The following is a 24,431-nucleotide window of genomic DNA, read 5'->3' on the forward strand; positions in this document are numbered from 1 at the left end:
GGACCTACCCAGATACCACTGTGTCCTGGCCAGCATAGTCCTCTGGGCCCTCTAGAGAGAGCTTGCATCATTCACATCACATTCCTCTTATTGCTCAGTGAAAATTCCCTTGCTGATGTCTTGGCCTTTTTCCCTCTTTCTGCAGTGATTCGTGCTGGGACGAAGGCTGCAGAGGGTGTGAGCGCTGCTGATATGGCCAAGAGAGAACGAGTGAGTAGATTAGGCACCAGCTTCAGGTTCTGCAGGACTCAATATAAATCAATAAATAATAATGCTGAAGGTGCTCATCAAAGAGCCAAGCAAGTCTCGGTCACAGGTGCTACTTACACTATTGTTAGAAAACAGGTGTACAGGTGGAACAAACGCTAGCCCAACATTACACATAATACCATGTCAACATTATGTACTGGGTCTTATTCTTTGTTTTTGGAATGCTCAACAGTATGTGTTTCCCAGATAGTATGCTTCTAGATCATGAAGTAGACACTTGAAGGCTCGGGCTGTATATAATTAGGTGTCAGTATAAATGCAGAGTAACATGAGAAAGGAAGGTCAGTGTGGGCTAAATAGGGAGGGAAGTGCGGATGTGGGTCTTGGAAGGGAGAGATAAGATGTATTTTGTTGGAGGGAGGGTATTTCCAGATTATGAAATCATTTTAGGAAAACCCCATATTATGGGATTTCTAGTGATAACTGGTACTGTTGAGTTCCTTTGCTGCTTAGCAATCTTTGTTCCAATAATTTTTACTTTTGCCCGTATAGTTTACTTTCACAAAGCTAAGCCAGCCTAGAATGGTAAAGATGCATGATCATTAATAGAATTAGCTCTGGAACCTGAAAGTGCAAAAGATGACGGACAGAGAAACGAGAATGTAGTGAGCCCGGAGGCAGCATTTCTTTTCCGTGCAGGCTCTAGACTGGTGTCCTCGACGGTTTTTGGTAGTGAGCATCTAGAGATTATGGTATGTGGGGGGCCTTGGATGCCCTTTTCTGATCATAGTGCAATAGTGACACATTTAATTCTCCTTAAAGTGAATTTTTCTAGCAAAAGGCTCACTAGATTATATGTATTATAATTAAACAGCAGACACAGCTTTTCCTGGGAGAAAAATCGCACTGTTGAATTTAAGCATGATAACCCTTCAGATAGCGCTTTTCATATTTGTTTCCAGGGTATTTATTTTGTGAGTTGCTGTAATAGTACCTTTACCAAATAAGAAGTGGCAAAAATGAAACTTGATAAAAGTTTAACGTAAAACTTATTTCTGCTGAGCTGCTCTTAAGAAACAAGTCAGGAGAAGAAGGTCACCCTTTCACTTTAGAGATAGATTGTCCTGGGGCCAGTGCTTTGTGCAACATAGGTCAGGCTCTGGAAACTGTTTGTTTCTATTGACGTTTTTTTGCCTCAAGGTGGCAGAGTTGAGACAAGACAGTATTCTGTCACGTATCCTTTAAGTAAATCCATTTCCTTTTGGAAGGACTAAATAATCAGTTTGAGTTGGTGGATAGGTAAGGACTTGGCACAGATGTTAACTACAGTATTATTTATTATTTGCTTTGGGCCAGATTTGAGCTTGGGATTTTATGCATATTACCTTATTTCAGCCTCACATCAGTACTGAAAAATCGGTATTATATTTTGATCTGCAGTTCTACCCTGTAGGTGAAATTATTGAGGCTTAAAAAGTGTTATGTAACGTCTCGAATTCAGCCTGACTCCAGAGCCCATGATCTTATCACCCACCCCCGCTCTTGCCTCCTCGAACCTTTCTTTCTCTGTGTGCTGGGCATCATCAAAAGGCTGCAGCGTGGGTGATTTCTATTATTTTTTCTAGATGTGTGGTTACTGGATTGGGGTCATGGTTCTTTTCCTGTTGGAGAATTATGTGCCTGTGTCTTTAAAGAGTAGATTGTACTGTTAACAATTTGTTGTTCTTTCAGTTCGAGCTGCTGAAGCATCAGAAACTCAAGGACCAAAATATCTTTGTCTCCCGGACCAGGCTGTGCCTGCACAATCTCCCAAAGGCTGTGGATGACAAACAGCTCAGAAAGCTGCTGCTGAATTCCACCAGAGGGGAGAAGGCGGTGCGCATCAAAGAGGTGAGAGTTGGCCCTGCCCACTCGGGGCTTCACCGCTCATCCTGGGTCAGAGCACATGTTTAGTTCAGGCTGTGGTGCTAGTGGGTTTCGCTGGTGGCTTCAGCAGTAAAGAATCCACCTGCATTGCAGGAGACATAGGAGACACAGGTTCGATCCCTGGATCAGGAAGATCCCTTGGAGGAGGAAATGGCAACCCACTCTAGTATTCTTGCCTGGGAAATCCCATGGGCCGAGGAGCTCGGCGGGCTACAGTCCATGGGGTCACAAAGAGTCGGACATAACTGACGAGACAGAGCATGCGTGCCCATGGTGCTAGTAGATTGACAGATTTTCTCTTGGGCTCATTGTCAGCAGACAAGACTGTGTTTGGTGATTTTCATGGTTTGGGGAGGTTTAAAAAACTTTTTTTCCCTTCTAAGAACTGCTTTTCACATCTGACCAGTTGCAGCAGAATGTGCAGAAGTATCTGCGCTCATGACTTAATTTAGCAAGCATTTATTGGATACCTGCTGCATTCTCAGCATTATACCAGGTGCTGTAATGCTAGTTTTCTTGCAGAGAAAATAATCTATGTCCTCTGCTCCTTAGAGGAGCATTTCACTACCATTTAGGCTCTTGCACTATAGTAAGTTCTCAGTGCCCTGTGGTGGGCACAGGGAGTCACTCAGGTCTTCAGCAGTTGTGTTAGACAAACTCTGAGCTCACACCCAGACGTAGTCAGGCTCTCTGTGACTACAGGAACCGCTGTCCTGCCCCCACGGCGCCCCCACATGCCTGCTGTGGGATTTATTGCTACACTGTCCTGTAATTATTCATCAGTCATTTCTCCCAGCCACACTGAGCTCTTTGAGAGCAGGTGTCATCTCATTGTTCCCAGTTGTTGGCATAGAAACTGGCACATAGTCATCTCTTGATCAGTGTTTATTGAATAAGCAGCATAGCCAGTATTATGAATCTACTTTGCTCTGATTCATCACCATAAACTATTTTCCTACTCCTGGAAATCCTCTTCAAAATGTATGATATTGCTATTCAGGGAATTATAGGAGAGAATGTGAGCATAGCTGACACCAATGTTAGTAAAACCATTCAAAGAGTTACTGTCATAGGAGTCAGTTATGTAATTTCTCATCAGCATCTGTGGTACTTAGTAAGAGTCTGTATATCTAACACCTGTCATCGCTTAGAGACATGTATGTGTGTTTTATAGTATTTGCATTATATTGAATTTTCTCTTTAAATCTTTCGTATGTGTAAGTATAGTGTTCAGCTAAGATAGTAAGCTTTTTGAAGATAAGAGCCTCATTTTATGCTTTTCTTTTTTTAAACGAATACCTGAATCATTTTACTATACACTGAAAGTTAACAACATTGTAAATCAATTATACTTCAATAAAAACTTTAAAAAAGCCAAAAAATCAGTTATATTTTCTTTTGAAATACAATCCAAATTTCTTAATCACTAAGAAAACTAAGGAAAAAAAGAGTATCAAGACACAGTTTCTATGGCTCTGTTATAAAGCATGCCAGACTAGCCACAGGTTGCTGCTACTGCTGCTAAGTCGCTTCAGTCGTGTCCGACTCTGTGTGACCCCATAGATGGCAGCCCAGCAGGCTCCCCCATCCCTGGGATTCTCCAGGCAAGAATACTGGAGTGGGTTGCTATTTCCTTCTCCAGTGCATGAAAGTGAAAAGTGAAAGTGAAGTCGCTCAGTCGTGTCCGACTCTTAGCGACCCCATGGACTGTAGCCCACCAGGCTCCTCCATCCATGGGATTTTCCAGGCGAGAGTACTGGAGTGGGGTGCCATTGCCTCCCCCAGCCACAGGTGAATATAATGTAAATGTTCAACTCAAAAATAAAAACAACCCACCAGTAGTGCCGAGGGATGGAGTATTTAGTAACATCCCCACTGAGGATGAGAATATTTCCACATTGTTTTGAGTGTACAATTTTAATGTTTTGCTAAGGTGAGTCTTCATCACATACCACTTCATCGATGCTGTGCCCAACCAGTCTGCCATCCGCAGTGGGACAGTATCTCTTGATGGCCCCTCCTCTGGCCATGGGTGGTAATCACTTCACCTGCTCAGTACCGTCCTGACTCAGTCCTTTCATTCTTCTACTGTGTTCAAAAGACTGTCAGCTTCTCTGCCTTGGGCATCACAGTCATTAACTCTGAAGGTCCAGAATAAATCTGGATCCAGGCGAGTAAATTCTCAAATTGGCAAAAGCTGCCATTTTTATGTAGGTTGCTAAATAGCCATGGTCCCACCAGGTGTGCACTGACTCCGTCATCACCTGCTCCCAGAAAATGGACTAGAGGCCTTTGGAACGGTCTCACCATCCAGTGGTCTCACTTTGGCTCTTGAGCATGAAGTCGAGGGTGCTGTGCCATGCTGCATCGAGGCGAGTCCCTGGGCCAGGCCTGGGGGCAGCAGCTGAGGAGACTGGAGGGCTGTGCAGCGTGTCCGGCTGCCTATATGCTTTTCTTGATTTCCCTGCAGTACATGGCACCGTTCTAGGCACAGAGTAGATACTGGGCATATACCAAATGCGGCATCCACATGTCCCTGATACCTAGACTTCTCCATTACCCGACAAACACAGCTTCCTGGGAGTGAAACCATGTAAATGATCAGTTTTCCCAAAATACCCTGCCATTCCTCGGTGCCCCAAGATGCCTGGTACAGCTTAAAGTTTTAGGAAAAAATCATTCAAGAGAAGATCTAAGCTCTGAGCAAATACAGCTGAAGCTCCTTCCTGTATTTCTGAGGCTATTTGTTGGTCAGGATCTTCCTCATGCCAGAACTTTCTTATCTAAAGCCATCAGGCCTTCATCCTTCCCTTCTTCAGTAATATTTCTTCTGAGTGGTTTCTTCAGTGAGGAGACCTGCAGACAGCACTTCAGTCCCGGTGCTGATTTATACCACCCCAAGTACCACATACCTCTCAGCTTGTATGTGTTGTCACATCAGCAGTTAGCCATTAAAATTCTTCTTGAGAAGTTTATCTGCATGCTTATTTGGAGGTCTGTGTGGATGTTTGTAAACCCTTAGAAAGCAAGAAAATACCTATTTAATGTGTTCTGTGCTCTCAGGTATATTCTAATAAAACAGACATTCATAAGTGTTAGCTCCAGTAAAACTCTTGTGATGGTGATATAGATGAAGACTGTTTCAATAACCTAATTTCTTGTTGAAGCTGTTAAGGGTCTTTATCCTCTAACTATGGCTGATTCATGTCAATGTATGGCAAAAACTACTACAATATTGTAAAGTGATTAGTCTCTAATTAAAATAAATAAATTAAAAATAAATCCTCTAACTACTGATTCTTTTCCTCACTCTACTGGTAGTGTCGGGTGATGCGAGACCTGAAAGGAGCTTATGGGAAAATTAAGGGTCAGTCCTTGGGCTACGCCTTTGCAGAGTTCCAGGAGCACGAGCATGCCCTGGCGGCCCTGCGCCACATCAACAACAATCCAGAGATCTTCGGGCCTCAGAAGGTGAGCCTTGTCCTGTGGCGGGGGGCCTGTCCTCCGGGGGCCATTTATGGGAAGCCCTCTGACACTTGTGTGATGGATAAGAGTGGCAAGGCCTTGGAGAAGTGAGCGGTGACTCAGGTGACGGGATGATTGGAGGGAACTCTAAATTGGGTAGTCTGCTTGCAGAACTGGCCCCTTGCCTCTAAGTAGAGGGAAGTGAGCAGCACCCTCTGACTTGCAAGCAAGAAGGTAGTGGGGGCAGGGGTGGCGAGCATCTCAGCTCCATTGCATGCTGAGATTAAGAAATCAAATGAATGACAATCTGTCTCCTGCTGCTGCAGAGACCAATAGTGGAATTCTCTTTGGAAGATCGAAGGAAACTTAAAGTCAAGGAACTGAGGATCCAGCGCAGCCAGGTACAGAATTGAAATTTTTTTCTTTTCTCTTTATTTTTTTAGTTGTGGTAATATATGCATCACATAAACTCTACTATTTTAAGCATACAGTTCAATTTTTTTTCAGACCATATTTAAGCTCCTGTTTTGTTCAGTTGTGGTTCTGTTCCCTTAAATTAGGGCTCTGCCTTGCTAGGTTCTTGGTTACGCTTTCCTCTTAGTTTTCTAGAACTCTGCAGGCCGTCTCTCCTCCACTGGCCTGGCTGGTGGTAGCTCCACAGAAGGAAAGGGAGAGGAGAAGCAGCCCGATGCTGTTGGCAGTCAGCAGTGCTTGTACTGCAGTGTTTGGTGATGGTACATGTCAGAATTAATAACCAAGGTTAAGTTGTCCGTTACCTGTAGATTTCAGCTATCTCTTCCATAATTCTCTTTTCATCTTGTACGCTCCAGAGGAGTGATTCCTGGTAGTTTTAGTACTGTTTCTAATCTAGTGTAGTGTAGAGGAACTCTGGGAACAGGAAGACTCATGTTCAAACTCAGGCTCTGCCCCTTTCTGAGTTCCTTGGCAAGTTACTACCCCTTTCAGCTTCAGCTTCTAGTTTATAAAAATAGGTTTAATATCATCTGTGTTAACATGTGTAAGTTGTCTCACAAGCTACACGGTCAGTACACAGTCAGTACTCATTCTCTCATCCATCATGCCACAGGACATAGAAGACCAGATTATTCTTGATACCATAACTCTTACAGATCTCATCGATAGTATACCTTGACTTGGATATATACCAAACATTTGCTGTGTTCTGGGTCTTTATGGTGTATATCATGAGCATGACCCATAGAAGAGGAGTTTCAGTGATGACCCTAGATTGGAAAAATCTGGGTTCTGCTTATTATTTAAGGCAGCTTTGTTATTGTAGTTATAGAATTATTTACTGCCTCAATCAGAGGTGATTCTGTAGCTTCTGGCTTAAAAAAAAAATTCAGGTGGCCTTATTTGTTATCTACACTTACGTACATACCCGTCTTTCTGTGTAAAAGTGCCCCTTTCCCATGACTCAGGGATCCTTCTCAATTTCCATGCTCATATTCCCCAAGTGACTTTTCCCCACCTCTCTCAGAAGAGAAGAGACTTTATTGCTTGTGCTTTCATGAATGTCCTTAGGCTCTTTTTCAGTTTTTTACTTGGTTTATATCTCTTTTCTCCACTGGGCTGTGAGTTCTAAAAGGTAGACACTTCATTCTTTCATCTGCACCCTTACCACTTAGAGACTGGCACATAAGAGGCATAAAATAGATCTTTGTTCTCCCACTATGCCTGTTTAGATTTCTGAGGTGAAAAGGACAGAATAACATTATTATTACTGCATTGATTTCACATGAATCTTCTTTGTCTTCCCCCACTTGTGCAAAATAAATATGTAACATACTTTATGTCCTCCTCCTCATGTCTTTTCCTTATCTTCATTTCATTTATTTTTCTCTCTAAGGTTCTTCCTTTTTTTTAATGTGGATTTGAGTTTCTAACCTGTCGTTTTACCTTTCTTAGTAAATTCATTTAGTATTTCTTGCAATGAAGGTCTACCAGTGATAAATTTCCTTAATTTTATTTTGGAGGTGGGTAGGTGCCTCACCGAGCGGCTTGCAGGATACTAGTTCCCTGACCAAGGATCAAACCTAGGGCCCTGGCTGTGAGAGCACCAAGTTCTAACTCCTGGGCCCCAGGGAATCCCCATATTTCTTTAATTTTTGTTTGTCTGGTAAAGTTTTGTTTTTCCTTCACTTTTGAAGGATAATTACATGGATACAGAACTCTAGGTTGGTGATTCCTCTGCCATACACACATACTTTTAAACACTTTATTCTGTTTTCTTCTTGCTTACATGGTTTCTGAAGGGAAATCCAGTGTAATCTTAACTTTGTTCCTCTGTGGGTAATGAATTTTCCCTACCTCTGGGGAAAGATTTTTCTCTTTGATTTCTTGCAATTTGATATGATACGCCTAGATGTACTTTTTTTTTTTTTAACCCTGTTTGGTGTTTGTCTGAGCTTTCTGAGTCTGTGGTTTAATGTCTTGAAGTTTGAAAATCTTCAACTCTCATTACTTCAGGTATTTCTTCTCATTCCCATTACACCTGTGCTCCATGCTGCTGGCCCTTTCTTGTTTGTTTTCTGCTGGCTTTTGAGTTTGGGGCGTACCTACACTTTCTCCTCGTTTCTGCATGGGAAAAGGAAAATGGTTGTTTTGTGTCCCCTACCCAGTAACCCTCTGTTACGATGTCAGGACCTGTGAACTGCTTGTGTTCATTTTCTTAAAGTCTCTAACTATTTGGGGGAAGAATTCCCTTCTCTCACCAAACTCAGTCCTCTTCTGCTGAGTGTTTCCAGCAAATAAATCTCACCTAGTAACCAAGTAGCATTCTCTCGTCTTCTGCAGCAAAAAGTGAAATCCAAGCCTGGAACTGGTGAGCCCCAGCAGGTACCACCAGAACCTGGGAAAAAGCAGCAACAGAAGGCAGCTCAGAACCACATGCAGGAACAAAGCCAGGCCTCCGTGCAGCAGAAGGGGACAGCAGACTCTGTCTCGTGGGCAGGGTTCCAGACCAAGGCCGAAGTGGAGCACGTGGAGCTGCCTGATGGGAAGAAGAGAAGAAAGGTCCTGGCGCTCCCTTCACACCGAGGCCCCAAAATTAGGTGAGATGTGGGATGGCTTCTCAGAGGGTTTGTCTTACTTCGCCATTTTTCCTCTTTGGGGCTTTTGTGTGGATGAAAGGGATGCTGGTTGCTCCAGTCCCGCATGCAGTATCTCTATGCCGGCAGAGTCACTCTTGCACCAAATGGAGGCCAGAACAGGACTGGCCTTGGGCCCCTCAGAGGGGCCTTCCAGGGTGGGCTCTCATGCCGCTTTTCTCCTCCTCTGAAGCGCTTCCTCTTGTCTTGATGGCTGTCTCTGAGGCCCACCTACTTGAGGTTTCTGTCCAGAACAACAGATTAATGCTGTCAACAAAAATCAATCTTTACGAAATTTTTGTTAAGTAAACAATGGTTTTTAAAAGTCCCTTGAGGTTTTTAAACCAAAGCAAAAGACAAGTATACAAATGTTGAGCCCTAGGACATTCTGTTGCAGTATCCCTTGATTTCTCAGGGGCTTAGAAAGAGCCAGTGTAAGAAAAGGCCTTTTATCTTTTGGGCTGAGAAAACCTCAGGAGTGCCAATTAGAGGAAGAACTCAGGGTGACACTTGACCATATTGTTTCAGGTTGCGGGACAAAGGCAAAATGAAGCCTCTCCCTCCCAAGAAGCCAAAGCCCCAGACAAACCACCAGAAGCAAGAGAAGCAGAAATTATCTTCCAAGCAGGTAAGTTCTGTAGGCCCTGAGGCTTTGGTATGGCACAGGTCTGCCGGGGTTGGCAGCCATTTGAGCCTTGATTAGTTAAGCAAAGGAAAAGACTTCTTCTAGATTGCGGTTATGTACAGGGCTGCAGATGTGGAGGTACATAGTCCTAAAAGTAGGGAGAAGAATACAATGGACCCCATGATTTTGTTACTGTGCTTCAACAATTATCTTGTTTTACCTACCCACCCCCACCCCATCCTGTGAGTATATTACAGTGAACTCTACCTCACTTGTAGATGTACCCCATGTAGAAACATATCTCAGGATTTATCTCCAGCTGATCAGGCCTTACACACATATGGTGGCTCATATGGTAAAGAATCTGCCTGCAGGGTGGGAGACCTGGGTTTGAACCCTGGGTTGGGAAGATCCCCCTGGAGAAGGGAATGGGTACCCACTCCAGTATTGTTGCCTGGAGAAGTCCACGGACAGCAGAAACCTGGAGGGCTGTAGTCTGTGGGGTCACAAAGATTGAGACACGACTGAGCGACTAACACTTGCTTTCACTTTAAACACACATACACACAGACACATGTTATGCGATCATCACATCTAATGAAATTAATAAGAAACCCTTACTAGCTAATGTGTGGCCCATATTAAAACATTCCCAGTTACCTCAAAAATACATATTTTTAAGTTGGTTTGTATAAATCGGGTTCCAAACAAGAAGCCGGGTTACTTCCTTGACCGGGGATTGAAGCAGTGCCTCAGCAGTGAAAGTGTTGAGTCCTAACCACTGGACCACCAGGGAATTCCCTGTATTTGGTTTTTAAATCTCTTAAATCTTTTTTCCCCTATAATATCCAGTCTTCCTTACTACACCCTTTTTTCCATGCTATTAATTAGCTGGATCAGCCAGGTCCTTGGCCTTTTAGAATATATTACCTTTTGAATTTAGCGGCTTTCTTCCTTGTTGCTGTCATTTAACTTGTTCCTGTAGTACCCCATGTTGCTTACAAACTGGACTTTAGGTCCAGAGCCTTGATTAGATTTAGGTCCAGTTTTCTTGGTGAGAGTATTTCATAGGTGGTGCTGTGTGCTTTCTGTTGTATTGTACCGTGAGGTGCATAGTGTCTGGTTGCCTCTTTTTTTTTTTTTTTTTTACTCTTTATTTTACATTGGATTATAGCTGATTAACAATGTTGTGATAGTTTTAGGCGGACAGCAAAGGGACTCGGCCATATATACATGTATCCACTGTATACATGGGTCTAGGCTGCCACATAACATTGAGCTGAGTTCCCTGAGCAGTGCGGTAGGACCTTGCTGGATATCCATTTTAAACAATACTGCAATGTGTGCGTGTCAGTCCAAATTCCCTAACTGCCCCGTCGCCCCATTCTTCCTCCCTTGGTTGCCCCATTTTTAGTGATGCTCTGATTCATCAGTAGCCTTAGAGATTGTCTGCTTCATCCCTCCATTTGACAGTCTTAGCACCCATTGATGATCGCTGTTTATTTAGATATGTATTTCAGTACGAGTTGCAGAATGGTAATTTCTTAATTTTATCAATCCTTATGTGTTTTTTAAGTAAAAGTCTAGAAAAAAGAGCCTTCCCTTATCAACTGTTTGGCTACCACAGAATACCATTTGTGTAGGAAAAGCAAGGTAATTGCTAGAGTTTTTTTTTTTTTTCCTTTTTATCAGTTCCCAGAGTAATGAGTTGTTTCCCTACCAACCTTCTCTGAGAAAGTAAGGTTTTTGTAGCGTTGTGACTTTGCGAGCTTCTATGTACTTGACATGTTTCAGCCGGATGCAGTCATTATTCTGTCCCATCTGAGGCCAGCAGAAGCCCCTTCAGGTTGACTCCTGAGTCCTGATGCAACCTTGCCTGTGGTAGTGTCCTTGCTTCTAACACAGTGGGATGTCCCCACGTATCTGTTACTTTGTCAGTCCTGGCATTAGCTTCCAAGGGGCCCTGGCTCTTTTTAGTAGAAAGTGGTGGTCATGCGTTCTCGATCATTTGAGGTCAGATTTTCTTTTTTCCTTGCCTAGTCCCTTTATTTTAAGGGTATAAGATGCATTTGCCGTCTCATCCCACTCAAGAAATCTGTGTCTCTGGGAAGCCTCTGACCCAGCAGACCATCTTATAGAGGTCTCTTTGAAGCCCTGTAATCCTTGGTGAAGGAAAGGGCAAACGAGACCATCTGGACTCGAGGCTGACTCATCCTTGAGGAGATCTGTGTGAGCATTTGGGAGTTGGAGTGGGAGTGGTGTTTTAGCGGGGTCCTTCTCTTAAGCATTCCTGGTCTGTTTTCTCACCAATGGACGATCATTTTGGGGTCACTCCCTGGAAGTCCCTCATGTGGTGGACAAGATCTCTGAAGCTAACTCTCTTTCTCCCTTGGCTGGCCCGAGGGTAAGGTAATGCTTAGTGCTTGAAACTGATTATCTTATGTTTCCTTTCCTTTCATTTGTAGGTACCTAGGAAAAAAGCTAAAGGAAATAAGACGGAAGTTCGCTTCAACCAGCTGGTGGAACAATATAAGCAGAAATTATTGGGACTTTCTAAAGGAGTTCCTCTTGCAAAGCGGAGCAAATGGTTTGACAGTTGATGATGCTAGAAGACTGGGTAAGGAACTGGATTGTGTGCATCTTGGTAAGGCTTCCTCCCCCCGCCGCTTGTCACTTACAAGGGAAGAAGCCCCCTGAGAGCGCTGCCACTTCGGGATGTCAGCGTTTGGACTTTGGTTCCTCCTGTGCGTGGTTAGCTAACCACAAAGAGGAATATCAGAAAAACATGTGACGCTTTTTACATATTCTGAGTGAAGTTGTGTCTATTAATTCTTACCCATTTTAATTGTGTTTCTCAAATGGAAACAATTATAAAAAGCATTCTTGACTGCCGAAGTTTTAAGATGTATATTTTGTTAAGTGTCTTCTCTAAATGAGATAATTTGTGGCTTTTTGAATAACAGACTCTCATTTTTAATATATGTGACTCCTTTATTATAATTTATAAATGTCTTTAATATTCCCAACTCTCATTCAGTCATGTAGGCCTACATACTGCAGGAATTAAGAAAGAGCAGAGAAAAATGATTTCCAACCTAATCTCTGAGGTTGGGAGAAACTTGGAAAGTAATCGAGGGCATGGGGCCTGGCCAGGAGCAGTGCTTGATAATCGTCTGCCAAGTAAGTGGGGAGTAGCTGGTAGTTCACTTGAAGTCATTTGCAGTGGCCCGCAGACGCCAGCCTGGCTGGTGCTAGCCTGCATTTCCTGTCTTCCAGCACCACCTCCTGTGGACTCAAGAGATGTAGTGGGTAGTGGAGAGAGCAGTGAGCAGGAGGCCAGAGAAAGAGTTGGAAATACAGCATAGAATTCTTAGTTCCCCAGTCCAGTCCGGTGCTATCATGAGAGATGCTTTCTTCAGAACCATTGCTGACCTAGGGATATCACTATTTCATTGAAGTATCTTGGGAAACCCGTGAATGCTCAGAAATACTCTTAACTGGCTTAATAATGGGTAAAAGAGAGACCATGAAAATGCTGAAAGCTTTTGGAGAGAACTTGTCTCCAGAGTTACCTTGAGACTGTGTGACCTGGGGAGTCCTGGCAGCAGCTTGGCAGCCCATCAACCCTAGGATGGGGTCAGACATGTTATTAAGGGTGTATTGATGCATAGAATATCCACAGCCTATCTGTCCTTTGCTCTGTTTTCCCTTCTCCAACTCTCTGCCCACCAGACAGTTTTTCCCCTGTTGTCCAAATATCTATAAATTAACCTTTAAAAATAATCTTAACATTTAGGATAGAGAACAGTTGGTGTTCATTCAGATAGCTTTGCCAGATTTTCTCAGATCCAGATGTTTCTCCTGACGGGTTTAGCAACCCGGTATGTTTAAAACATCATTCAGTTGCCCGAAAAGTTCTTTAAAAAATTCTAGGGTGAATCATCCACTTTCTCAACACCCAGATTCCTTGTGTGACGTCCTCCTGGGGGGCACATTACCACCGGTTATCTGGGCAGCCTCTTAGCTTGCCTTGGGAGTTTTAATGCAAGGAGAATTGTGCCCACTTCTGCACTTCAGAGCCTGATGTTTCATGAAATGGAATTTTCTGAATTAAACATGAAAGTGGACTTACGGGCTCCTTGGTTCAAAAACAACATCAAAACAAGCATTTCATTTAACTTCCAAGACTGAAGGCTGTCGGTCAGAACTGTCAAGTGTAGGTAGATTTTCTGGCTCGATTATGTAGCAGCTTGACTCAGAGATACTTCTTGTAAATAAAGAGTCTTAAGATTGTGTACTGGCTGTTTCTTTGCTTTTTTTTTTTTTAATAAGAGGGTGGTGTAAGTGGGAGACTCGGTCGATGTGAAGTCTCCGCTTTGATCCACAGTGTACAAGTCCCTTCCTCTAGACTTCGCCTGCGGCAAGGATTCTGCCTCCACTGTCTTGAAGTGAGGTTTCCAGCTCCCTCTATTACAAAGTCAGGGCATGTGAAGTTGTTCTTGGAAATACTTCCAAATGTCCTCTGGTATGTTTCTGTCTTGAAAAGAGGTTTTCCAACTAAAAATTCAGAGTACAGAACCTCAAGGCTCCAGAGAGCTCCTTCTCAGCATATATTTGACCTTCAGTCATCTGAGGAAGCAGGAGGTCACGTACGCCTCTGTGAGTGCTGACCACTCAGAATCTTCGGTTCACAGGCCCTCTGGCTGACCCATATAGCCAGTTCATTGCTTAATATTCTTGTCACTCACTTTTTGAGAAGTGACTGATGGGCTTCTGCCAATTTTGTCATGGAACTGGCAACGCTGCCCACCCACCTTGGAAAGTTCCTGAGACTCCTCCGTGGACTGCTCCCTCATGGCAGTAGCCATATCATCAGACTGAGGATTCCCGAGGTAAGATTGCATTTCCGTTTATCTCAGATGATGCTCAGCTGTGCTTTCTCTCACTCAGTCCTCACTGGCGCTTAAAGGACCAGGATAAGGTTGCTTTGTTACCTTCGGGCAGAGTAAAAATTTCCAAACCTCCCTTTGCCACGGTTGACTAATTTAGAAGTTACACAGATGCACTGTCTTATTTTGGTTCTTTTGTTCTTGTCCTGACGCCTCTTCCTCTCCAGGATTAATTGCAAAGTCCGAGACTGCTCATTGATTGGGATGTTATTCAGTGGCCCGGCAGTGGATGAGTTATAAGTACATCTACAGTGACTTTGGCTTTTGATTCTGAACTAGTGTTTGGCTGCAGACGGGCTTCTGTGTTTGTGGAGTAATATAGTGGGAAGAATGTGGAGGACAGACTGACTCGAGCTCGGTAACCAATTCTGAGAAGGAAACTGCAGAGTCACCAGAATAACCTTTTGGACCACCCCCAAATGGAGCATCTTGATGGATGGTAAATCCAATTTTCCTCGGGCTTGTCCACGCCACCCAGAGCCTGCTGCCTTTTGTCAGACATAAGACTTCACTGCTGCAGAGTCATCCTGGGATCTCCTTCCCTGGCCTTTTGACAGAAGGGAAATCCTTTTTGTCCTTGAGGGCAGGGACTATATTTTACACTTTTCTATATACCCTGCAATACTTAACAATGATTTACCCATAGTAGGAATTCATTTAACTCCATTGAACTCCCTGGAACAGAAGGCCATCTGTTCCAGGGTTTAGTGGGGTTTGTGAAGGACAGCAGAGTCATTTCCTGGGGTGATGTATGTGAAAGGGATCCAAAATACAAAGTGATAGAAAAAGAATAATAAATTGTTGGTCACAGTCCCTTGAGCATGCCACCTGTGTTCTCTCTGCTGTCCCTTGTCCATGCCAATTTGTCCCTCTCCACTCATATCTACCATTTCTCCCTGGGAACTTCATCCACCGCAGGGCATTGCAGTCCCTTCCCAGGTCCCTGACACTTTCTGGTTGGTGTCCTACTCTTTCAACAATATATGCAGCTAGCTGACTAGGCATTTTGTTGGGTCTGACCTCCCCGAGTAGACTAAACCCATGATGGCCATCCCAGCCCCAGGGCATGGCCGATGTGCCCTTAGTGATTGCTAATAAGGATGATGAAGATAAGGGGTACAGCAGTCACCTGCTGTAGTGACCTCTCCCCAGCCTATCATTTGAAGTATTTCCTTTTTTCTTTCTAGTTCAACCTTGTTCCTCATAGTAGGTGTTCAATTAATGTCAGTTCCTGTCTCTCATTTTCATCTTCCCTGGACTACTGTCTGAGCCTCAGTCCACCAGCAACTTCCCTCAGATGTTGCTCAATCTGCCTTGTGTCTGGCGCCCATCCCATTCCTGTCTCCCTCTGCCCGAGGGACTCCCAGTCCTTAAGTACAGGGCTGTACATTAAAGGCTGTGTGCAGAAACCTTATTAAGAAGCTGATTCTCAAGTGTCACCTTCTCACTCTCAGCCTCACTATTTTCCCCTCTTACTTTCCTCTGTCCGGGGTCTGCCACTCCATTGTCTGCATGCATTTTTCAACCAAAAGATACTCAGGTGCTGGGCTTCTGATGAGGTTTTCCCCTTGGAAGCTATTGCAGGACAGATGCTTTCTATTTTAACCTGTGTTGGGGAAGACCCTATCGTGGTAGTTGGCACCTCAGATGGAGGAAGAAGTCCAGAACATTGTTCCTATGAGAGGATTTAGGTGTACCCTTCTTATAAGATAGTGTAATATTGTGATTTATAATTTGAAATGTATATTTGATCTTTGTCCCTGTTCATGGAACAGAGGTCCTAAAACTCTTGGAACTTCCTGTGCAGGGAGCAAAAGAGGTGTCTTGTTATAAGGTGACTTTTGGAACATCCCTAAAGATGCCAGCAGAGCCAACCCAGAGATCGGAGGGTTGGAATTTTCAGGCCTCACCTCCCATCTCCCATGCAGGGAAATAGGCTGAAGATTCCATCGTCAGTGGCCAGGGATTTAATCAATCACACCTCTTTGAGGAAGCCTCCATGGAAACCTGGAAGAACAAGGTTCTGAGGACTTCTGGGTTGATAAATGTGAAAGGAGCTGGAGAAGCTGGCTCACTTGGAGAGGGCATGGAAGCCCCCTGCCCCTTCTCAGTGCTTTGTCCTGTGCATCTCTTCCATCTAGCTGTTCCTGAGTTACATCCTCTTAGGATTAACTGGTAATCTAGTTTCTCTGGGTTCTGTGAGCTGCTCTAGCAAATTAGGAGGGGGTCACTGGAACCTCCGATTGGTTAGAAGCACAGGTAACATCCTGAATGTGTGATTGGTTTCTGGATTTGGGGGTGGGGAGCAGTCTTAGGGGACTGGGCCTTTAACCTGCAGGATCCGATGCTATCTCCAAGTAGATAGTGTCAGAATTCAGTTGGAATGTAGGACACCCAGCTGGTGTTGGAGAATTGCTTAGTATGGGGAAAAAACACACCCTTTGGAGTTGGATGCAAAATTGTAGTTGGAATTATAGACAATATTCTTTTAAAAGTGCCCCAACAAACACCCCTCCTCCAGGAGTGCAGTGGCCATCAGTTGCTGGAGTATATGTGCTTGTCCTGCCCTCATGATACCGCCGCTGCAGGGCCCTAGGGAACAAAGTAGGCCTGTATCTTTAGAGGTGGGTAATGCCATGAAGCAAGCTCCAGGAGATGGTGAAGGACAGGGAGGCCTGGTGTGCTGCAGTCCATGGGGTTGCAAAGAGTTGGGCATGACTGAGCTACTGAACAACAACAATGCAGAGGAAAAGAACAACTCCGAGGCAGAGTGCTCTGGCTCCTCCCAAGCCAGCAGGGTCAACTCTGGCGTAACTCCCTCGTTACATCAGACCCCAGACCCACCTTATGTGTTAGGTAGGCCAGAGAGCACTATCTCTTTTGGAGACGGCAAATTGAGGCCAGACAGAGGAACCGGCACGGGACGGGGCTGGGATGCAAGCCCAGATCATCTGACACCCAGGCCAGTGCTCTGTCCTCCTCTGATCTCTGCTACCACCTAACCTGCCCCCCTCAGGGCCTCCATGTCCCCCTTTGCATAAAAAGAGTTTCTTGAAGGAGCATGGGCTTCACTTGTCCTGGCTGTCACCAGCTATGGCAGGATGTGGCCCGGAAGAGCCTGTGACTATTGAGAGGGACAGGGCCACAGTCACACAGGCCTCTGGATCAAAATAGTGGAGTGTGGGCAAAGGCAGGGCTGAGGGGTGGCCAGTCAACTTCATCCTGTGGCTCCAGACTTTCTCGGGGCCATCCACCCATGGGAGTGTGCAGACGAAACCCTGGGGTGAAGTAGTGGGCAGATGGTGGGCCCCTCCATCCCCTCCTGGCTTGAAGCTTTGCTAATGATGGGGAAGACACCATGAAGAAAAACATCTGGTTTTTTTGCTCAAGCCAAACAGCAGGTGGGACCCTAGTTCCCTGACCTGGGATCGAACCTGTGCCCCTGCTGCAGTGGAAGTGCAGAGTCTAAACCACTGGAATGCCAGGGAAGTCCAACAAAAACAGTCACAACTTTTTTTTTTTTTTTGCCTGCACCACATGACATGTAGGACCTTAGTTCCCCCGCCAGGGATTGAATCCACACTCCCTGCGATGGATGCACAGGGTCTTAACCACTAAACCAGCAGGGAAGTCCACACTGCATTTCTCATTTCCCTTCCCGGCCCTTCCCAGGCAGGCTGAGGACAGCCCAGTCATGTGAGAATAGATGAAACTTGCCTAAGGGAAGGTGGTCTGGCTGTGACAGGCATTTAGTTCAGTTTTGCAGCCTTGTGATCATGGCCCCCTTGGTGGCCACTGGGTTTGAGCATTGCTCCTTTCTCATGAAGACTGGCTGGGCAGGGCTTTCATATCGCTCATCTCAGGTGATCTTCACAACAATCCTGGCTTGGATCACCACGGGGTGATTGTTCCCATCCCCGTCTTACAGCTGATGGAAACAGAATGACTCTGTCCTAGGAACCCTTGGCAGCTGAGATAGGACCAGAGCAGGTCTCTGACCTGGCCCAGGGCTCTGTCTCTGGGGACTCTAAAAGGAACTTTTATTTGAAAATACTTTTTCCTGGGTACACCATGTGTTTTTAGGGTAAAAAAAAATGGTTTCTCTTTTTCAAATTACATGATAAGAAAAGGAAGGACATTTTCATTGTCACACATTCTTTGGAAGCAGTGAACAGTTTAAAGTCCTTTGCTTCCCAGCTCCTTTCCCCCCAACCCCAGGCCAACAGACAACAGTCTTCACGTCTTTTTGTAGTTGTTTTCCTCTCTCTCCCCCCGCTTCTCTCTCTCTTTTTGGCTATGAAGCCAGACGTACTCATATACATCAAAACAGGTGAAGAGAGAATTTGAGAGCCTACTACACTTATTTTGTGATTTCTTTAGCAGTCGCCAGGGCTCCATACCTTCTGTTGGCATTGGGGCTGTAAATACCGAAAGGACAGATTGACGCTACTCAGTTTTATAACTGCCTTTCCGGGAATTCTGCAGACATCTCCATTCCCCTGGAGGTCAGATAATGGCTATTTATTTTCCATCGTATGAAAACCTCTGGGGAGAGCCATGGCAATTTGACGAGGACTATTAAAGGGACATTAGGATTGAAGTGGCTGGTCAGGAAATCACAGACCCTTGCTCCCGTCTGTGGGGACAGCTGCCAGCCGGGCTTTCCTGCCCACGGCCAGCTGTGCGCGGGTGCAGCTGGCGAAGGGGAAGAACCCTTTGCCTCTCTTTGTCTCTGCAAGAGGATGGATGCACTAAACTCAAATATATAAAGGTTCATAGCAGCAGCAGACAATTGGTGACCACGTACTCTGTGTCAGGCATGCACTGAGGATTATCCTGTTGAATACAATGCATATCCTGTCCCTACCCCCAAGGCCAGGGGCCAGAAGAAGAGTACAGAAGGGACTTAAGTCTGTATAGGAAGGCTAGAGGTCCCTTTCCCTCCACTTGCAGACCTTCTGGGACAGGGAGCTCAGTGTCTGCCACAAACACCCCATGCATTGTCACACAGCTTGGAATGCATGTTCACACTTGACTAATTAGCTGAGAACCCAGGGCACCTATGATGCCCTCCACGGTGCCCTTGAAAGTCTATTACTGGGCCAGCCTTCTGCGCTAGGGTGTGAGCTGCAGGAGGGTGGGTGGGGTGGGGTGACTTTCCTTCCATCTGCCCAACCCCAGGCATACTTGGTAGCTAGCAGGCACTTAAGAGAATGCATTGAGGGTGCCCTCCAGGGGTGGCCCCCAACAGGTCCTCTGTCTTTTCAGGAGGCATGAATTTTCTGGGGCTGGGATGGTATTGGGGGAGCATCCATACAACTCCCAGGGACCCGCTGCAGGGCCTCTGGGGTTTGAGCTCCTTGGTGAGATTTAGGCAATTTAGGGTTTTAACAAGGGACCCATGTTCTACTTTCCCAAGGAAGCAGTGAAAGATCTGAGCAGTTCTAAGCAGGCGAGGGACAAAAGGGGAAAAGATTCGAGGGCTGCTCCCCACAGATTCCAAATTCTGGAGGACAGGAAGTGCTGGAAAACTCACCCTCTGCCCACCTTCACAGTCTCTCTTCCCAGAATAAAAGGCCAAGGGGCAAAGGGGTGGTCTTGGACAAATCACTCAGACTCTCCCGTCTTCTATTTGAAAGTGAAGTCTCTCAGTCATGTCTGACTCTTTGTGATCCCATGGACTGTAGCTCACCAGGCTCTTCCATCCATGGAATTTTCCAGGCAAGAGTACTGCAGTGGGTTGCCATTTCCTTCTCCAGGGGATCTTCTGGACCCAGGGATCGAACCCAGGTCTCCCGCATTGCAGGCAGATGCTTTACCATCTGAGCCAGTAGAGGCAATAAAGCCACTTTGCAAAGTTGTTAGCACTAAGTGAATGAAAGTGCTGTTGTAGGGGAGTGTGGACGTTGACGGCGGGGACCCGCAACATCTGGGGAAGAAGGCTCTGGGAGGTCTTTTGCCCTCAGTGACCTGAGTGAATTCACAGGGATGAGGAGGAAGGATGATTGTCCCAGAAGGACGTTGCCCACCTCCAGAGGACTGGCTAATTTCCACCTCTCTCCTGCCTGGAGTCCAGAGCCCAGAGCCCACTGCCTGTCCTCACGGGAGGGGTGGCCTCACTTGTGCAGGGAGGCGCAGATACGTGGGCGAGGCTCTGCTCTCGGGACAACCTGCCCTCATTGGAGACAGTCCTGCCTCCTAAAATTGCCAGGAGGATGCATCTGTCTTGTCTGGATGTTTTACTCTGTGAGGAGCTGGCTATGCCATTTGAGGAGGTCTGTGGTTAGGAGTGCTGTAAGGAGACAGCAAAGATGGGGCACCCAGGCCACCCTACTTGCTCCTTTGCTCGGGGCAATCGTTGCTAACTCATTTGTCACTCCTGCCATCTAGCCTCAAGATCCTTTTCAACAAAACAGTCCAGGCAAGCATATCAACAATTGAAGCTGGCATGTGAGGGGATGCCTACTTGCCAATTTTGCTGTAAGGGAACAGTCTTCTTTGTCAAAACATAACCCAATATTAGTTATTAATATTGGGTTAACTAATAACTAACATTATAAAGTTCCTGGTTTTTTCCAGCCATCGTGTAGAGTTTCATGAGCATGAGTGTCTTCAGTCCCCACAAGATCAGGAGGTGGGTGCTGTTAGCATGCTTATTTAATGATCTTTGAGGCCCGAGAGAGGTCAGACCTTCTTTCACTCAGCAAGTGTTAATTGATCACCTCTAGGAGTGGCAGACAGAGAAGGCAATGGCACCCCACTCCAGTACTCTTGCCTGGAAAATCCCATGGGTGGAGGAGCCTGGTGGGCTGCAGTCCATGGGGTCGCTAAGAGTCGGACACGACTGAGCGACTTCACTTTCCCTTTTCACTTTCATGCACTGGAGAAGGAAATGGCAACCCACTCCAGTGTTCTTGCCTGGAGAATCCCAGGGACGGGGGAGCCTGGTGGGCTGCCATCTATGGGGTCTTACAGAGTCGGACATGACTGAAGTGACTTAGCAGCAGCAGCAGGAGTGGCAGAAATCGCTGAATAGAATTGAGCTCCTACCACCGTGGAGCTCACATTCTAGATACCAAGCCCCAGTTTAAAAGATACTGCTCCTCTGTCCCTCCTAACCTAGGTCTTCAGCAACTGAGTTCCCTTCCCTAGAGGCACCACCATCAGGGATTCTTGTGGGTCCTTCTAGAGAGATTCTGTACTGACAAGCACCTAGGTATGTACAGTGGAGAATATTGCACTTGGTGATTTCCACCAAGGTTTTTCCTTTTTATGACATGTCTTGGAGACATTCCATTCTTTTTCATGGCTGCATAGCATTTGATTGTATTTTTTTTTTACCAGCACTTATTTACCCTACTCCTTATTTGGTGGCAATTCCATTGGTTTCTAATCTTTGCTATTACAAACTGCTAAAAAGAGAAACCTTGCATGTACATCACTGTATTAATAAGGTTTTTAATTTTCTCTGGCTTCCCTGATAGCTCAGTTGGTAAAGAATCCACCTGTAATGCAGGAGAGCCCGGTTTGACTCCTGGGTTGGGAAGATCCACTGGAGAAGGGATAAGCTACCCACTCCAGTATTCTAGGGCTTCCCTTGTGGCTCAGCTGGTAAAGAATCTGCCTGCAATGCGGGAGACCTGGGTTCAATTTCATGATACTTTGACATGTGGGGCTTGATCATCTGGCCCGACCTGTGGCTTGACATGTGACACGATCATCCTGCCCCTTTCAGGGTTGTTGTTGTTTAGTCGCCCAGTTGTGTCCAACCTTTTCAGGGTTAGCTGATTCCTAAAGACAGTGAACAACTCACCAGAGAGCATGCCTTTCATATGTAAACCAGTCAATCCAAGCCAACCACCCCCTTGGCCTAGCTCACACACCAAGTCAATATTGCCCCTGCCCCTGGTACCCAGGACCAGGTACCTAACAACTAGGGGCCACCCTTTTAGCCTAGAGCCTGCAGAAATTATTCAGACCAGTCAATTGTAAATCTATCTGCTCTGGCTTGCCTTGTCTTTCTCATGGAAACCATAATAAAAGCTTGTGCCCATCCGTTCTCCTCACTCTTGTCTTCTAACTGACCCTGGAGCTTCCTGCATGACCCTACCTGGCAGAGCATGCATGCTTCCTCCCCTTGAGAATTGTCAAGTAACAAACTCGGCTCTTAAAAAAACAGTTGTCATGGTAAATGTGTGAAGTGATGGATGTGTTAACTAACCTTATTGTGTTAATCATTTCACAATATAGACATATATCAAATCATCATGTTGTATACCTTAAGCTTATACAATGTTGCATGTCAATCATATTTCACTAAAACTGGAAGAAAAAAAAAAGCAATGGTCTCCATGTCTATCATCTCACCATGTCGGATTAAAACAAATCCCAAGTTCATTTAAAAACAGTCATTTTGTGCATGTGCAGCCCTTGCTGTCAGTTAAAGGGAAAATTTGAGCAATTCTTAAATGGAAACCCACTCCAGTATTCTTGCCTGGAGAATCCCAATGGACAGAGGAGCCTGTCCAGAGGTGGGCTACAGTCCATGGGCTTGTAAAGAGTCAGACATGGCTGAGGAACTAACACATGTTTGACTCCAAGGAAGGCGTGCTTATGCATAGAGAAAAGAAAAGAAAAAAAACAAGAAGAGGCATTTGAAAATAAATGTTTTTTTAATGCTAAAAATAGTACAAGCTCAGTAGAAAAAATCTGAAAAATGCAGAAGAAAACTTAAAAACTTAAAACCAACCATTCATCAAAAAGTTAAACATGTAATTATCACATAATCCAGCAATTCTATTCCTAGGTATATGCCCCCCAAAAATTGAAACCAGAGACTTAGATACCTGTACACTAATGTTAACAGTAGCATTATTCATAAGAGCCAAAGGGGAAAACAATCCAAAAGTCCACCAATGGATAGACTGATAAACAAAATGTGGTATGTAAATTGCATATAAATGGAATATCAGCTATAAAAAGGAATGATATTTTGATGCATGCTATAACATGAATGAATCTTAAAAATATTGTGCCAAGTGTCTTAGTCCATTCAGGCTGCTAAAACAAAATACCATTGAATGGGTGGCTTATAAACAACAGAAAATTGTTTTTTACAGACCTGGAGGCTGGAAGTCCAAAATCATGGCAGCTGCAGATTCCGTGTCTGCATGCTAAGTTGCTTCAGTCACGTCCAACTCTTTGCAACCCTAGGGCCTCTAGCCCACCAGGCTCCTCTGTTCACAGGGTTCTCCAGGCAAGAATCTTGGAGTGGATTTCCATGCCCTCCTCCAGATGATCTTCCCAATCCAAGGATCAAGCACAAGTCTCTTGATTTTCCTGCATTGGCAGGTGGATTCGGTACCACTAACACACCCTGAGTGGGAGTCCAATTTCCTACTGATAGCCCCCTTCTCACAGTAACTTCACATGACTGAAGGGATGAGGGAGCTCTCTGGGGTCTAGGATAAATGCACTAATCTCCTTCATGAGTGCTCCACCCTATGATCTGGTCACCTCCCAAAGTTCCCATCTCCAAATATTACCACATCAAGGGTTAATATTGCAATATATGAATTTGGGGGGGGGGGCGGATCTAAACATTCAATTCACTGCTCTAAGTGAAAAAAGCCACAAAAGGAAAATACTGTTTGACTCCACGTATATAATAAAGTACCTAGAAGAGGCAAACTCATAGAGACGGAAAATAGAACAGGGGTTACCAAGGGCTATGCAGAAGGCTGAGCGCCGAAGAATTGATGCTTTTGAACTGTGGTGTTGGAGAAGACTCTTAGAGTCCCTTGGACTGCAAGGAGATCCAACCAGTCCATTCTGAAGGAGATCAGCCCTGGGATTTCTTTGGAAGGAATGATGCTAAAGCTGAAACTCCAGTACTTTGGCCACCTCATGCGAAGAGTTGACTCATTGGAAAAGACTGATGCTGGGAGGGATTGGGGGCAGGAGGAGAAGGGGACAACGGAGGATGAGATGGCTGGATGGCATCACTGACTCGATGGACGTGAGTCTCAGTGAACTCCGGAAGTTGGTGATGGACAGGTAGGCCTGGCGTGCTGCGATTCATGGGGTCGCAAAGAGTCAGACACGACTGAGCGACTGATCTGATCTGATCTGATCTGATGCAGAAGG

At 45.3% G+C, this 24,431-nt stretch overlaps 1 protein-coding gene and 1 long non-coding RNA gene across 2 annotated transcripts in view; both read left to right on the forward strand.

The window, feature by feature from the left end:
• Window positions 1-13,631, forward strand: part of RBM28 (RNA binding motif protein 28) — a 32,911-nt gene extending 19,280 nt beyond the window's left edge. Inside the window, exons 12-18 of the mRNA XM_010831765.1 lie at window positions 7-210; window positions 1,942-2,100; window positions 5,458-5,607; window positions 5,928-6,002; window positions 8,419-8,675; window positions 9,240-9,339; window positions 11,802-13,631. Coding sequence (XP_010830067.1) covers window positions 7-210; window positions 1,942-2,100; window positions 5,458-5,607; window positions 5,928-6,002; window positions 8,419-8,675; window positions 9,240-9,339; window positions 11,802-11,936 — 1,080 coding nt within the window. The 3' untranslated portion in view covers window positions 11,937-13,631. The remainder of the gene's footprint in view (window positions 1-6; window positions 211-1,941; window positions 2,101-5,457; window positions 5,608-5,927; window positions 6,003-8,418; window positions 8,676-9,239; window positions 9,340-11,801) is intronic.
• Window positions 13,632-13,939: 308 nt separating this feature from the next.
• LOC104982351 overlaps window positions 13,940-24,431 on the forward strand; it is a 43,873-nt gene continuing 33,381 nt past the window's right edge. Inside the window, exon 1 of the long non-coding RNA XR_824505.1 lies at window positions 13,940-14,228. This is a non-coding gene — a long non-coding RNA (uncharacterized LOC104982351). The remainder of the gene's footprint in view (window positions 14,229-24,431) is intronic.

The sequence above is a fragment of the Bison bison genome, unplaced genomic scaffold, assembly GCF_000754665.1.
Source record: "Bison bison bison isolate TAMUID 2011002044 unplaced genomic scaffold, Bison_UMD1.0 scf7180017864530, whole genome shotgun sequence".
Lineage (NCBI taxonomy): Eukaryota > Metazoa > Chordata > Mammalia > Artiodactyla > Bovidae > Bison > Bison bison.